Source organism: Nylanderia fulva, unplaced genomic scaffold (genome assembly GCF_048542155.1).
Source record: "Nylanderia fulva isolate GAGA-0341 unplaced genomic scaffold, ASM4854215v1 Scaffold2, whole genome shotgun sequence".
In the NCBI taxonomy this organism is placed as follows: domain Eukaryota; kingdom Metazoa; phylum Arthropoda; class Insecta; order Hymenoptera; family Formicidae; genus Nylanderia; species Nylanderia fulva.
In genome coordinates, this window is record NW_028190263.1 from 6,501,917 (window position 1) to 6,516,386 (window position 14,470).

Sequence of the window (14,470 nt, forward strand, 5' to 3'; positions counted from 1 at the left end):
TAAATAAATAATTTTCAAATCGAAGAACGTATTAGCTTTACTAAATTATCTAGATAATGTTCAGAAAAATAAATAAAATTTTTATATCTCTTATAATTTAAATTTTTTATACAACTGTATATTTATATAAGCGGTCTTAAAAATAATATTATCTGGAAAAATTATCTAATAGAATCTAATAGTTATATATAATTTTATCTTTTATCTAGGTGATATATTTAAAACAAAATTATCTTAATTTTATTTAAAATAAATTTTTACATTTATCTCATATATTTATATCTAACTAATTTTAAAATAATTTACATTTTCCTAATAAATTGAAAAATTCGTATATAAATTTATTATTATACAAATATCTCAATGCGTATTTTAATTAGAATTTGAAAAATAATTTTTTTAATGTCGAAGAAAGAAACGAAATAAATTGTGCGAAAATTCTGCTCGGACATTTGAAATTGGCGCTTCTTCCGCGACTCGTTTCTCGCGTCCTCCGCCAAGTGGCGCGCGGATCGGCGCGTAGGTGTTTCTCGCGCGAGATGAAGAACTGAGAGAAACGCGCCAGTGCGCGTAGCAAGGCGACAACGTCAAGATGGCAGTCGGTGCACGGGACTGATCGCTCTCGCAGTATGGATTTTGCCGCGTGATTCTCGGTGCTGCAGTGATTCCCGTCCGTCTCCGTAGCGGAAGAAGGAGAGGAGAAAAAAAGGAAGGACAGCGCACGGTGCGGTCGCCGGGTGCCGCAAATGGTGTCGCGTCGCGGAAGCTCGGCAGATCGAACGCGGTAATGAGAAAAATATCACGAAGCAGCGTGCGGTAACCGGAGCTCCGGGCCTCTACAATGGTGGATAACAGTTGTATTATCGAGGGAAACGTGAAATTTCGCGACGGCAAGAAGGTGAGTCTCTCCGATTGTTGTGTAGCTTATGCGTGTGTCTGTGTATGTCTATATATATATGACATTTAATATATATATATATATATATATATTTTTCGCGAATATCAAGAATGCGACACCGAGAGCAGAAAAATCGCGCGCGCGCGAACGCTCCATTTTCTCATTCTCACCCTGCGATAATCGTCACGAGCGTATCTTCGCAATTTTGCGAATCTTATCTTAGCGACGCCTCCGTTTGACAGGCCACGCTGCGTCACTCGCAAATGTCAAACGCGTGCTCGCGCGACGTTCATCCATGGGAATCACCTGAGCCCTACGCACGACTTTCTTCTCATTCGTAATAAAAATTATGTAACGATTACGGGGTGGTTTGTAGCGTGTATATGTGTACTTTGCACGACGCCGGTGGCTCGTTTAACTTGCGAGCGTTTATATAGGATGGCCCGGAAAAGATGCGCGACAATAGCAGAATCGTATAGGGGGCTGTCAGATTTAATTTTTTAAAACAAAACAATATGCATGCATGGTTTAAATTTTACAATTGCGGTATAATAACATATCCTATTTTTGCAATTATTTATTTAAAAATGAAAAGCTTAAAATTTATTATACAAATATATTTGGTTTTATATGTATATATATAGTAATTATTTTATTTATAGTAATTAACGATTGCATTCAATAAAAATTAAGAAAGTTTTATCGAAGCATTAATAATTATGCATAAAAATTAAACGAAAAATTGTTAAAAAATATTTTTAATAAATGTTTTGTGTAATATTTTTGTATCTTATGTGTATTCAATTTTTTATTTTTATATGTAGTATTTTGTAATAAAAATATTTCTTGTCTCAGTATTTTATAAAGATATTTTTCAAATATAAAAATAATACATAAATAATAATTGTGAATTCTTATATATAATTTTATATCATATCAAGATGTAGATATATTATCATCTCTGTTATCAGAAATGTTTTTATATTTATACTGATAGTAAGATCTTATTTCTTTTAACATTTTGTAGAAAAAATTAAGAATTTTAACATAATCTTTGTTCAACTAATACATTATAAAAAATAATTATAACGTGCATATAAATCTTTGATTATCATTATTTAGATATTATTTTAATAATTTTGATTATTTATGTATTTATACTGCAGTTCGTCTTTTAATAAAAGAAATTATGTTTGAAATGGAGGAAATCTGATTACGTCTAAAAAATGAAAATCCAATTTGGAAAAATTACATTATTGTGGGAGGTTGGCGGGATTACATTATTTAAGGACGTACTACAGGGAAGTAGCTAATCCAAGTCTATAAAAAGAGAGTGGTAGAATAAGGTATTTAAAAAAGGCTCTTTTTCGTGTACTTTGATCACTCGAAACGAATATATCACTTTTCGAAATGTACCATATAATTTTTATCATAATTATTATTAATAAAATAAATATATATTAATAATATATTTTTAAGAAGTATAATTTATTTTACAGTGGAAGTCAAGATGGTGTGTTATGCGAAAATTATCGCCAGTAGCAGGTAAAGTGAATTTTTTAATTATTTTTTATTTTATTATAAAAAGAATAATAATTTGTTATTACTGCCAATTAGATAAGATTGTATCAAAGACGTACGTGTAAAAAATATGCATATCATTGTGTATCGCATTTGTATTACATCTTATCAGAGTGAGAAAGAGGAAGAGAGAAGAAGAATATAGCGAGATAATAAACAGGAAACATTATATATTCTCGAAGCTTTCCTACTTTTTGCCTCTCTGTTATCATGTTGATACGGTAGTATCTGGCAATTTGCATAATAGACTCTGTGCTTCATATCTGCTTGCAAACTGTGCATACTACATTTCCTAAGATAGATTTTTTGTTTTGTGATTTTATAATTAAGAAAATATGAAATTTGTTGCAGAAAAACAAATTTCGCTCTAGAGAGAGCTTGTTATGAGCTAATATATTCATAAAAATGGAACATCATCAACCATCTCTTTATGAGGATAAGCAAAATAAACTCGAAACATCGTTATAACGGAAATGCAATAACTGCTTCGTTTTCGCACACATATCATATAATAACATTATTATAGAATATATATAACAAGTTTTATATATATATATGTATATATTGTATATACATACATAATATTTCCCAATAAGGTTCGAGCGCACGTAATTAAAAAGCTTGTTAATTAGCAATTTAATACAGTCGAGATATCGATCGTTCGCGTAATTGTTTAATATGCATCTTGCTCAAAATGAACTATAGCCATCGGGGGAAATTGTTACGGATTTCTGCATTCCATGTGTTACAAATTGCTATAGAATTTGTAGCCGAAAAGTTAATTATTTTCACTTCTCTTTCTCTCTCTCTTTAAAGGGACCCTTCCTGCTTGTTATCAGTACAAAGAGTCTTTCCCTTTAGACCTTCCTGGGGTGGCAGCTGCTACATCTGTTACAGATTGGTTGCTTGAAGCAACAAAAAATTTCCGAGAACAGCTTTGCTCCTGGCAATAACCATTAATACGTGATCCCTATAACTTGAGGATATTTTAGAACTAAGGGTCTTCGTGCTTCATAAATTTTTCTTAGGTAGAAGTTAACGAAGGAGAGAGAGAGAGAGGGAGAGAGAATAAACGCAGCATATGTAAAATTCATTTCTGTGTATCGGAAATGTGTTGGGTTTATCATAAATTAATAATATGTATACACAATGAACGTATGAATACCTTTTGTTTACATTTATACATGTGAATAAACATCAAGTATATGCGTTATATACATGTACGGCATAAGAAACAATCTTCTCTAATTTGCTAATTTGGAAAATAAAATTTGCAAAAAATTAGAAATATTATGTAATATTAAAAGGACAAGTACACTTGAAAAAACTAAAATATGAAAATATTTTTATTTAAAGAAAATAGATAATTTCTTGAACACACGTTAAGTTATATAAAATAATCTTTGTATATATATGTTTTAAATTTAAAAATGTTAAACATAAGAAATTGGTGTTGAAATATTTGGAAATTATTTTTTTCAATCTTTATGTATTTCTTTCTTAAAATTCACTAGTTATCATTTTTTAAAAAGAGCAGAAATAATTATATCATAATTTTATCAAAAGTTACAAACTTGTTAAAACAATGACTTGAAATTATTAAACAGCTTACTTAACAAAGAACACTGAGAAAAAAAATTATTTACATATGTTAAAAATTCCAGTTCAAGAAAAAGAAAATAAAAGGAAAAAGGAAACATAGAAAAGTTTTGCCTTATATGATTTCACAATTGAACTCGCATTCTTAAAACATATGTGAAGTAAATGAGTATTCTTTTTCTTCCGTCAACAGATTGCTTGCATTTACAACTGTATGGGGACAGTAAGGATCGTTACAAGCAAGGCCAAACGAAAGCGTCTTTGAGCTTGCAACATTTTCTGGGCGTGGAGAGCGGTTTTACGCTTGACAAGGAGTCCAATACAATCGCTATAATTTGCCAGGATGTGACAGTCGTTCTCGCGTTTGACACGCGAGAGCGATTGATACAGTGGCAAGTTAAGATCTCGAATAACTTGGGCGAAGGTAAATTGCACGCAAAGTATACAGAGTGTCCCAGACTTATTATACCACATGTTAATAGGAAATTCTTGAGGCCATTTGGAATTTGGAGACAATTCTTCCTCAGCAAAAGTGTCCAATAATTTTCGAGTTATAAACGATTGAAAATAAAAGCTTTTTTGTAAACTAAGCCTTGTGAAAATAAATTATTAGCAAAATTACATTTTTTAGTAAATTTCAAGTAAAGTTTACTTCAATAGCATTTTTTAATTTAAGGCTTAGTTACTCAACATTTTCGCTGAGGAAAAATCGCCTCCAAATAACCTTAGGAGTCTCCCATAAACGGATGGTACAGTAAAGTTGGGACACCCTGTATATTAGCGAGAAAAAAAGAAAGAGAGAGAGGAAAGCATATATTATACGTAGTTATACAGAATCCTATGCAGAGAGTTCTAGGAATGCATAAAGTATAAGTTTGAAAAAGTTCTCGTACCTTGTATATTTAATTCGCCAACTTTGCCCAACAGATCAGCAATTCTTGATACTCATCTCCTCGGTACCGTCAAAGGCGAAGTTCACTAATGGGCCGGCTCACTTACACATTCAGGACAGTCGTTTCTGCATCACCATCGGCGTGCCACCGCGGCTCGTCGGTATATGGGAGATCGCGCATCTCCGACGATACGGCGTGGTGGAGGGTAGATTCTGCTTCGAGGGCGGTTCCAGATGCGGTCGAGGCGAAGGGCTGCACGTTCTGATAACCGATCAGGGAGACGACATAGTCAAGACGCTGCAATTGGCGGCCGAGGGCAAGCTCACTACGAAGAAACGATCGCCCCTCGGTAGAGAACAATTGACCACGCAAGACAGTCCTGGACGACGTCAATGTTCTCGCGCAGAGACCAGAGCCAGCGATTTTTTCCCCTCGGCCGTCTTGTACTCGACGTCGACTTACGAAGACCAATGCGACAGCTGCAAGAACGAGAACTCGCCATATTGGTCGTCCGCGGAAAGCAGACAACAGACAGCGGAACTCGATGGCGACTACAGGGACACCATGTCGATATCAGAACTACCCGATCAGCAGACCAGCGGTGAGTGGCGCAGCTGTTCGCTCACTCGTCAAGGTGCAACTGGCCTGGAGAGATGCGCCAGTTGCATCAGTAAACTCGGCACCGTCTCAAAATCGTCTACTTTGATTACCACCACTATGAGCGGCATAAGCAGCCCAGCCGCCAGTACGTTGAACAATCTAGGATGTCATTTGCAACCCCGTACTTTCGATCGACTCTCGCTGTCCTCTTACAGCAGTAGTAGTCACGACAGCGATTACTCCAGCTCGCAGCAGATCGAGTGCCAGTGCGCGCAATCGAAAACCGCCCAGTCTCAGACGGCACAGCAGACGACGACGGCTCGTCGAATGTCACCGAGCCCGAGCGCGTTGCCACCGAGACCGCCGAAACCGTCCCAACCGCCATCGTTGCCAGCAACAGCCAGCAATCAATCCGTCACTGCCAAGAAGCCTAAGAAACCGCCGATGCCACTGCCAACCGAACAACAACAAACTTGCGTACACACTTTGAAGCCCCAACAAACCCAGCAGCCTCAGCAACAGTCGCAGCAGGTCGTGACTCGCGGCGGCGCGGGACCCTATGAGAACTACGACATTCCGAAAACCATTCTAGGTCATCACATGTTGCTAGAGCAAGGTCCGCAACCGGAACAGTATTACGACACGCCGAGAAAAATAAAAGAGTGTCTCACCCTGCCGAAAACTTACCCCAATTACGACACGCCTCAGGTGCCGCAGGCCGTGGTCCTGCAAGGATGCGGATGCCCCGCGAAACTCACAGTCCAATCGCCCAGATCCTCGGGATGTCCTTGTCACAATGTTATGAGCTGGGCCGGCTTCGTCCTGCCTTATTGTCGACGCGGCGCGGGAATCGAGCCCACCGGTGTCACGGTGCATCCCGTGAAGCTCTCGGGTGAAGGTAAGATGCCAGTGGTGAACGCCAGCGGGGAAGTTGCCATTTATGCAACCGCTAAAAGGATGAATAAAACCGAATCGATCGACGAGAAGGCTACGGAGGAAAACTGTAGTTGCGCCGCGACAAGCAAGTCGAACAATTACGAGAACGTCGAGCCAGTGATAGACACGCAACCGGAATCGAAGCAGGCGAATTACGTGAATATAGATTTTTCGCAATCGCTTGAACATTATGAAAACAGCAAGGATGTACTAACCAAGAGCAGTATCTCGCAAGAAGAGATTGAGAAATTCGCGGACCAGTTGAAGGAACCGGCGCCTGAAGTTCCGGCCGGCGATAACGTTACCAAGGTTTGCGAAAAATGCGGTCACGCGAAGGAAAGGGAAGACGATTACTTGATTATGGATCCGGACAAGCAAACGCCGAAGAAACCATTCCCTAGTTACTTACCGATGCAACCGATTCACAATGCTTGCTCCAAGGAGATCTTGTCCAGGCTCTGCAGCGGCATTAAGAGTTCCAGCAACCCGACATTATCGGGCTCCACGTTGCTTGAGGGAAACAAGAAGCGCTCCGACTCGGAGTACCGTGTCCCAGGTTCGGCGATGTTATCCAGCCCGTATCTCAGGCGTCGTTACTTGGACACGGGTAACGTCGCGGAATCCGGCGGTGGCAGCGTAAACATACTTCTCAGGAAACGTTCCTACTCCGCCGAATCCGCGCATTATCTGGACGACGAGAGTCACACCTTTCCGTCCACGCTTACCATCCACAAATGTTCGAGCGAAGCGGACAAGAACTCTCTGATAACCGGCGAGTCGCACAATTCGTGCGTGAACTCCGAAAGCAAGAGTAGCAGTAGCAGCAGTCAGGAGAACGGGCAGACGACGTTGACGACTGGAATTGCGTCTCCTCAGCCGTCGTTCATCAAGATCCGACGTTCGTCGTCCGTGCCATCCAAGACCGGTCACAACAGAGACTCGTCGAGTAGCAACGATTCCGGCGTCTCCACCGGCTCCTTGAGTCACCGAACCGCGGAATTTGTCGAATACGAGTTGTCAGGACCTCCGGCTTCGGCGATAAAGCCGAATATGTTGTCGCAAGTCTGTCGCAAGAGTCCGCCGCCCACCTGTTATCACAGCAGTCTGCCGAGGAAGTCCAAGTCCAGCGATCCTCTTCGCGAAATCTCCTTTCAGTTTCAAAAAATCAAGATACCGACGAAATCCTCGTCGGCCGAGGCCGACATACCAACGTGTTTGCCGAAGGCCGCGAAGGGCTTCAACAGTCCCGGCGAAGTCTCGAATACACCCTACATCGATTCTAGAAGTACCAGCAGTGGTACTTCCGACATGTCGGATTATATTGAAACCTTGTCGCTGTCGTCACACTCTTCATCCGATACACCCGATAGTCTGAGGTAAGATTTTCCATATGTAACCATTTTTATTACGAGTCTTGTAAAAATTTATTTTGACCTTCTCATCTTTTAATTTAATACAACTATCGAGATACAAAATTACATAACATTCTTCGAACTTATATACATACTGTTTTTAATTAAAATTACTATGATTTCTTAAATGAATTAATTTAATTTGACATAAGAATACATCATTATTTTCCAATTAAAATATTTTTATAATTAAATTGTAGAATCAAAAATCAAATGTTTTATCATATATTCCATTTACAATTTATTTTAATTTGTTTGAATATTTTAATTGCATGAACAGTGAGAGAGCTTGTTTTATAAAGAATTATTGTTTTAATTCAATTTCTATCTATAACTATATATATATATATGAATTAATAAAATTATATATAAATATATTAATTACTCTATCTAATAAATTAGTTATTTTATTTATATGATTGATGTGAAAACATATGATTATATATACAGATTAGGAGGCAGAGCAGTAGCAACCACTCTTCGACCTCGTAGCGGAAAGGAATACTATAAAATTGATCGAAGTATCTTGGTAGAGCAGGGACGGATTCTCACAACGGCATCTGCTAATTATGCAAATATCACTCCAGTCTTAGAAAAGAGCGAGTCACCATCACCTGGTTACATGAGCAGCTCACCGTTCGAGCAACCGCAACCTACTCGTGAACACTTTCTGTTCCCCGAAGTAAGTATTACGACGTTATAAATGATAAACAGTAACAAATTGAATGTGTATAACATCAAAAACTCTGCAAAAATAACTTTTTCGATACTTAAAAGAAGCAATAATTTACATTTCAAAATATACTCTTGCTTCCGTAACATTTTTTGGTGAACAATACTTACATCTTATTTTCCCTTATTACAGGAAGCTTGAATGTAATAATATTGTTTGGGAAAAAAAGAGTTTAAAAACTTGAAGTTCCTAGGAATTCCAAACAAGATGAGTAAGAATGAGTATTTCAACGGTAGAAATTATAATTGGGGCATTGTGACTATTTACACTATACGCGGATATCTGGGATTAATTTCGAACTATTCTATCTACGATGATTATTCGCCACATGCCGATATCGTAATATAATATGCCAAATGAACGTATCGAATAACAATCAAAAATTCATAATTCTAAGAACACGAAAGCACTCTTTAATCAAATAAAATATTCCTTTTATTGATGTTTTCGTAAAAGTCTTCCTCTAAAAAGCACAATCAAAATAAAAAAAGAAAAATGTAAAAAAGACAGAAATTTATGCAGAAATCTAGGTACTAGCGTATAGTTGAAATAATGTCAGTAATCAAACAATTCCTACAACGACTCAAACAATTTCTAAAATATGCTCAATAAGAAACTAATAGTTTGTATAGTAAAAATCCTGCCCTAGGATGTAAAAGATATGCATTGTATACTTTATATGAGTATATCGTTTTTTAAATACTTTCTTATTTTGTATGAGTATACTTCTATATAGACTATTGTACAGTCATTTTCGAAAAAAAATTGAATGAGATTAATAACTCTTAGAGATTTCAAGTCAGAGTTCTTGAAATTTTATGGGTCGATCAATGTGACATCAGAGCTCATAATAATCAACAGAATTGTAATACCTCGAATCAAATAGCTTTAACTCGCATATCCCTTTTAGATTTCATCAAAATTTGATATTAATTTAATATTAATTTGTATTTTTTTCTAGATTTTAAAAAGATAGGAAGAAAAAAATTGTTTATTAAATAGGAAAATAATGGGAAATATACTCCAATATAAGAAATTTACAAAGCATCGAAGATATCACAATTGTAGTCGATTATAATGTGCTGTAAAGTTTTAAGAACTCTCGTCTCGTTTAGAAAAGATACGATTAAACATTTGTTTGTACTGGTTGAAATATTATCTATCCACATTCTGTACAACTAAAAAAATGCACTGAATATATTCAGTCGCATAGTATTCACAGGGTTTTCACACTTACAAGTTATTTTTTAAAGATTAAGATAAAATGTTACAGCCTTTAAATGGTCTTCTTTCTAACGAGACACACATGGTAAACACCATAGTCTCTAGGCAATCAAAGACGGCACTATATATAGATTATAAACAAGTATTTTTAAGTAAGAATTACGAAATGAGTGTAAAGATCTAGTTATTTCGATAATTGTCATACAATGAACGTTTACAATTTTTTTATTACATCATATAACTTTTTAAATCATTTATATTTTACAATCTTTATTAATATTTCTTCACTAAATCATTAGAATATTTTGATATAAATTAAGACACAATGCCATCTCTTTATTTCGCTCATTTTAATTTCATTTATTGTTGTATTGTACTTAAAATAATTTGTATACTTAATTATTTAATTGTGATTATGGTATATGCTCTATTTCTACAAAGCTTTTACCAAAAATATTTATTTTTATTATAGGGTAGTACATGTCGCGTATTTATGTATTAGATACAAATAGATTAAAGTATGAAATTGAACAATATATTTACACAATTATATTAATTATATTAAATATATTATAGTTATAATATATATTATTTCTAATATTTTTTTCAAACGAATATGCATATTATACATGAGCATATTTATAATATTTTGTGCTTCTTCCATTCTCGTTTCTTTTTACTCGGTTTTTTACTCTTCTATATTCTGCTTTTTTCACGAGAAGAGATTACAAATTTGTGAGAAGAAATATGATTCGTATAATATTGCACAGTGGCTATATCATGCTGAGGGAGTTAGCATTAATAGTGATATTAAACGCAATAATAAAAAACTTAGAGTTATACATTTATAAGACCGATCTAGATTATTTCATATACACTGAGATATAATTACTAACATACAGAATTCTGTTTTATATTTATCGTGCTATATCTCTGGCAAATAATCAAATTAATAATTAAAATCATGGATACAAAGATGTTGTGGCCATTGATGAAAATTTATAAACATTGAACTTGCGGGACAATACATATTGTAGGATGAGTTATGGATTCCATCAGCATTAGTAATTTTGTATCACAATACAAAAAAAGGATTTTACTGTGTTTTTTTGATGTCTAAGAAAATAGAAAAGTTTAGTGATTTATTTTCTTAGATATTAAATGATTGTAAAAACTTTTTCCATGTGAAAATTGTCTTGTGCTGCTATATTCTGATGTTATCTGTTATATTTTCCTTTAATTATCCATATGGATTCATTTTTTAGGCTAAATCTAACAAGATGAAAAATCTTTAGACTGCTCTTGTGTTCTACATACTATATGCATTATTATAAAAATATTAAATCCATACAAGTCTGTTGCAATATGCATTAATTTAAATCGAAAAGATAGTGTTCTTTTACAATGTATAGATACACACTTGCAATGATTTTACATAAAATTATAAAAGTATTAAAGCGTAGTATTATTACAAGACTGAAAAATAGTGGATGTAACAAGTAGTAGGGAATAATTCCGCAGCGCTAAAATGTATAATTTACATGTACAGACCTAAGCGGAACTTGAAATCAATCCTTTGTAAAGCGTTTATTTCTTCTGCCTAACTAAGCATTCCCCAAGAAAGATATTCAGTATCATCTGTAAACACCAATACAAGCAAACGAATATATTCTTTTGGTCTTGCTTAAAGTGTATAGTAACTATATCAATAGCTTACATTAAATAGACAGTAGCAGCCTTAATGAAATATTGTATACAAAACGATTTATAGAAAGTGATACGAAGATAAACATTGAATTTCGCGACAAAGTTTGCGTATATATATAGATATCGTTTAGATATTTTACGCAGGTATTATAATAGTACACGAAATAATATTTATATTCCTCTTTATCTGGATTTCACGGCCTCAAATTCATAGATTGTAATATCTTCGAAAAACTTATTCATAAGATAAAGCCGTCATTATACCCTATGATCTGCATGTATGCGTTTGCATGCACATATTATACGTATGCGATAACGAATGCGAAATTGTGCATCTAAGCACGAGGATATGTTGAGTGCGAAATTTTCTTACGTATGTAAATCTATTGAGTCACTCTGTTTTTTCTTATTTTTGTTAATTTTTGCACAGATTTTTTATGTCGAACGTACATCGACACAAAAAATCTGTAGAGAAAGAGAAAATTATGAGATGAGTTCAAAATTTATCATCACTCAATCTAATGATCAGATAATTTTTTTGATTTTGATATTGTGTGTGAAATACAATAGAAAGTCATTCGTATGAACACATACTAGTCAAGAATCGAGTACGATATACTGTAGTCATAATATATTTTTACTGCAAAAGAATTATAATATAAATATATTATGCATAGCCTAAAAATTAAGCACATGTCCACTGATTTTTTCATTATTTCATTCTTGGAATTGTCTTCTAGTTCGGTAAAATTATGGACCAAATATTCGTTAATATATATATATGAAAAATTTGATCATATTTTTAACTCGATATGTAACTTCATGGCCAAACGCACTGTAGTAACAGATGAAATGATAAATAAGTATCATGTATCCATTCTTGGACGAATTTTTATAGTTTCGTTTACCCTTATCACCGTTACAGTTATCACCGTTTTGCTCACAACTTTATATTAAAACGCAACATTTTACTCTACTTAAGTAGTCTTTATCTTTTGAAAATTATTCGTATAGTTATATATTTCGTGAAAGAATAAAATGTGCGTCGATATATTTATAAAATATATTTAGAATACATGTGCTAGCTTTTAAGCTACGAGAAACCATATCTAAGAATTTACTAATGATATACATTGATTAATAAAAAAATTGAATATACATATATTATACATATTAACTAGAAGTAAGTTTTCAAAGGGTATTACCAGTGCTCTATTCGTAATCGATGTACATAATTTTGGTGTAGCCTTAGTATATATATTAAAATCTTTTATTTTTTGTGATTCAAGAATAATGTCGCAAAAGCGAATTTCAATTGTACATAACACTTATCACGATGAAATGCGCTCAAAATGTGTCTCCAAATACTTTTATATTTAAATAATAGCGATTCCGTTATATTCTGTGAGTACATTTTTATAATACATTAGGATATATACATTTTTAAAATCCGATTTAGGAGTATATATTTTCGAAACTATCGATGATACAGATTTCATCATATTTTTAGTTTCATCATTTACCAATCATGTCACACTGCTTTATATTTATTACGTAACTAGAAATTAAGTCTGGTTATCTTTTATCCCTTGTTCTATCGGATATGAAAATAGATATATTTGAGAAATGCGTAGCTAATGGTCCATTGAATAAATTATTCCAAGTTGAATCATTGATATATAGCTTTTTTCATATCTGATAAAAGTCATCAGTTATATTAACTGGTCTTATTTAGCGTACAGTAATATGTACTTAATTAGGAAAGTGCGACATTCATTAGAGGTAATAGAATCACATGTCCGAATAAGTAAATCTATTTCCTTTGACAATCTGTTATATGAAATAATTGAATAAATGAAATTCTCTTCATGTTGTAACATGAAGGAATTGTCAAAGTGCTGGCGCTTTCGCACTGCGACTATACTTGTACGTCAGTAACGAAAAAAAGAAATACGATAATATTTAGAAAAATTTTACATAAATTAAGAGAGCAGTCATCCGTCACAAAAACAAATTCTTTTCCTCTCTACAGAATTTTAAAAAAAGTGTATATTAATGGCACGCACGCAAAATTTTATTCTCAAAATAAATTATCAGTAATTTTTCACATATATACCTTTAATTTATAGTTATAGACTTTTTAAAATTTTATCTATAAGGTTTGGTTATAGGATTATATAAAATTGTCTGATTATGTATACTGTAAATTAATACAATAAGTAGTATTTTAAAAATAGGAATCAATTTTATTTTTTACTTAAATGAGTTTTTACTACAAACATGAAATTATATAATAAATGCATAATTAAGTTCACTTATCAATTTGAATGCATTAAGTAAAAGTATAATTTAGATATCAATTTTTTTGAATAAATTATTAATTGCTATTTATATACACTTCGTATAATTCACAAACAAAAACGTCTATAGTATGTAAAACAGGCACAGTATTCTAAAACGCGCTGTCAGATGACTTTAACTCTGTTACTGAGAGATTGAAAAGTGTATAAAGACCGTCTTTATTTTCTGAAATTAATATAATAAAATTGTCACACTCTCTCTAGGCCATCCCGCAAGATCGTAAGAAGAGTAAAGTATAATAATAAGTAATAACGGAGCTTAAATATCAGATTTTAGAATGCATTTCATGAAAAAGATAAAATTATTTACTTCGAATTTTTGTAATCATAAGAGGATAAGTAGGAAGAGATGAAGGAAATTGATTAAATTATTATAGTGCGTCATAAAAATAAATTATAACTCATACACAGTCCGTAGTAGCTGAAGTCATTGATTTACTAAGAAAGTAGAAAAAATAAAGAATTTGAAAAACACTTTTGTGTTTTTATTACTTTTCCAATCCAAATCCACTTCTAATGATATTTTT

General features: G+C 33.7%; 1 protein-coding gene across 2 annotated transcripts; it reads left to right on the top strand.

Annotated features, from left to right (window-relative positions):
* Positions 1-551: 551 nt before the first annotated feature.
* On the top strand, positions 552-14,417 carry LOC114942949 (uncharacterized). 2 transcript variants are annotated; one of them, XM_029318447.2, is made up of 6 exons: positions 552-898; positions 2,398-2,443; positions 4,272-4,502; positions 5,006-7,883; positions 8,370-8,601; positions 8,785-14,417. In XM_029318447.2, exons 1-6 carry the CDS (start codon positions 842-844, stop codon positions 8,791-8,793), a joined length of 3,453 nt encoding a protein of 1,150 aa, XP_029174280.1. In that variant the 5' UTR covers positions 552-841; the 3' UTR covers positions 8,794-14,417. The 2 variants fall into 2 exon arrangements, with proteins under 2 accessions (XP_029174280.1, XP_029174281.1); XM_029318448.2 differs by lacking the exon at positions 552-898 and adding an exon at positions 2,068-2,244.
* Positions 14,418-14,470: the final 53 nt, after the last annotated feature.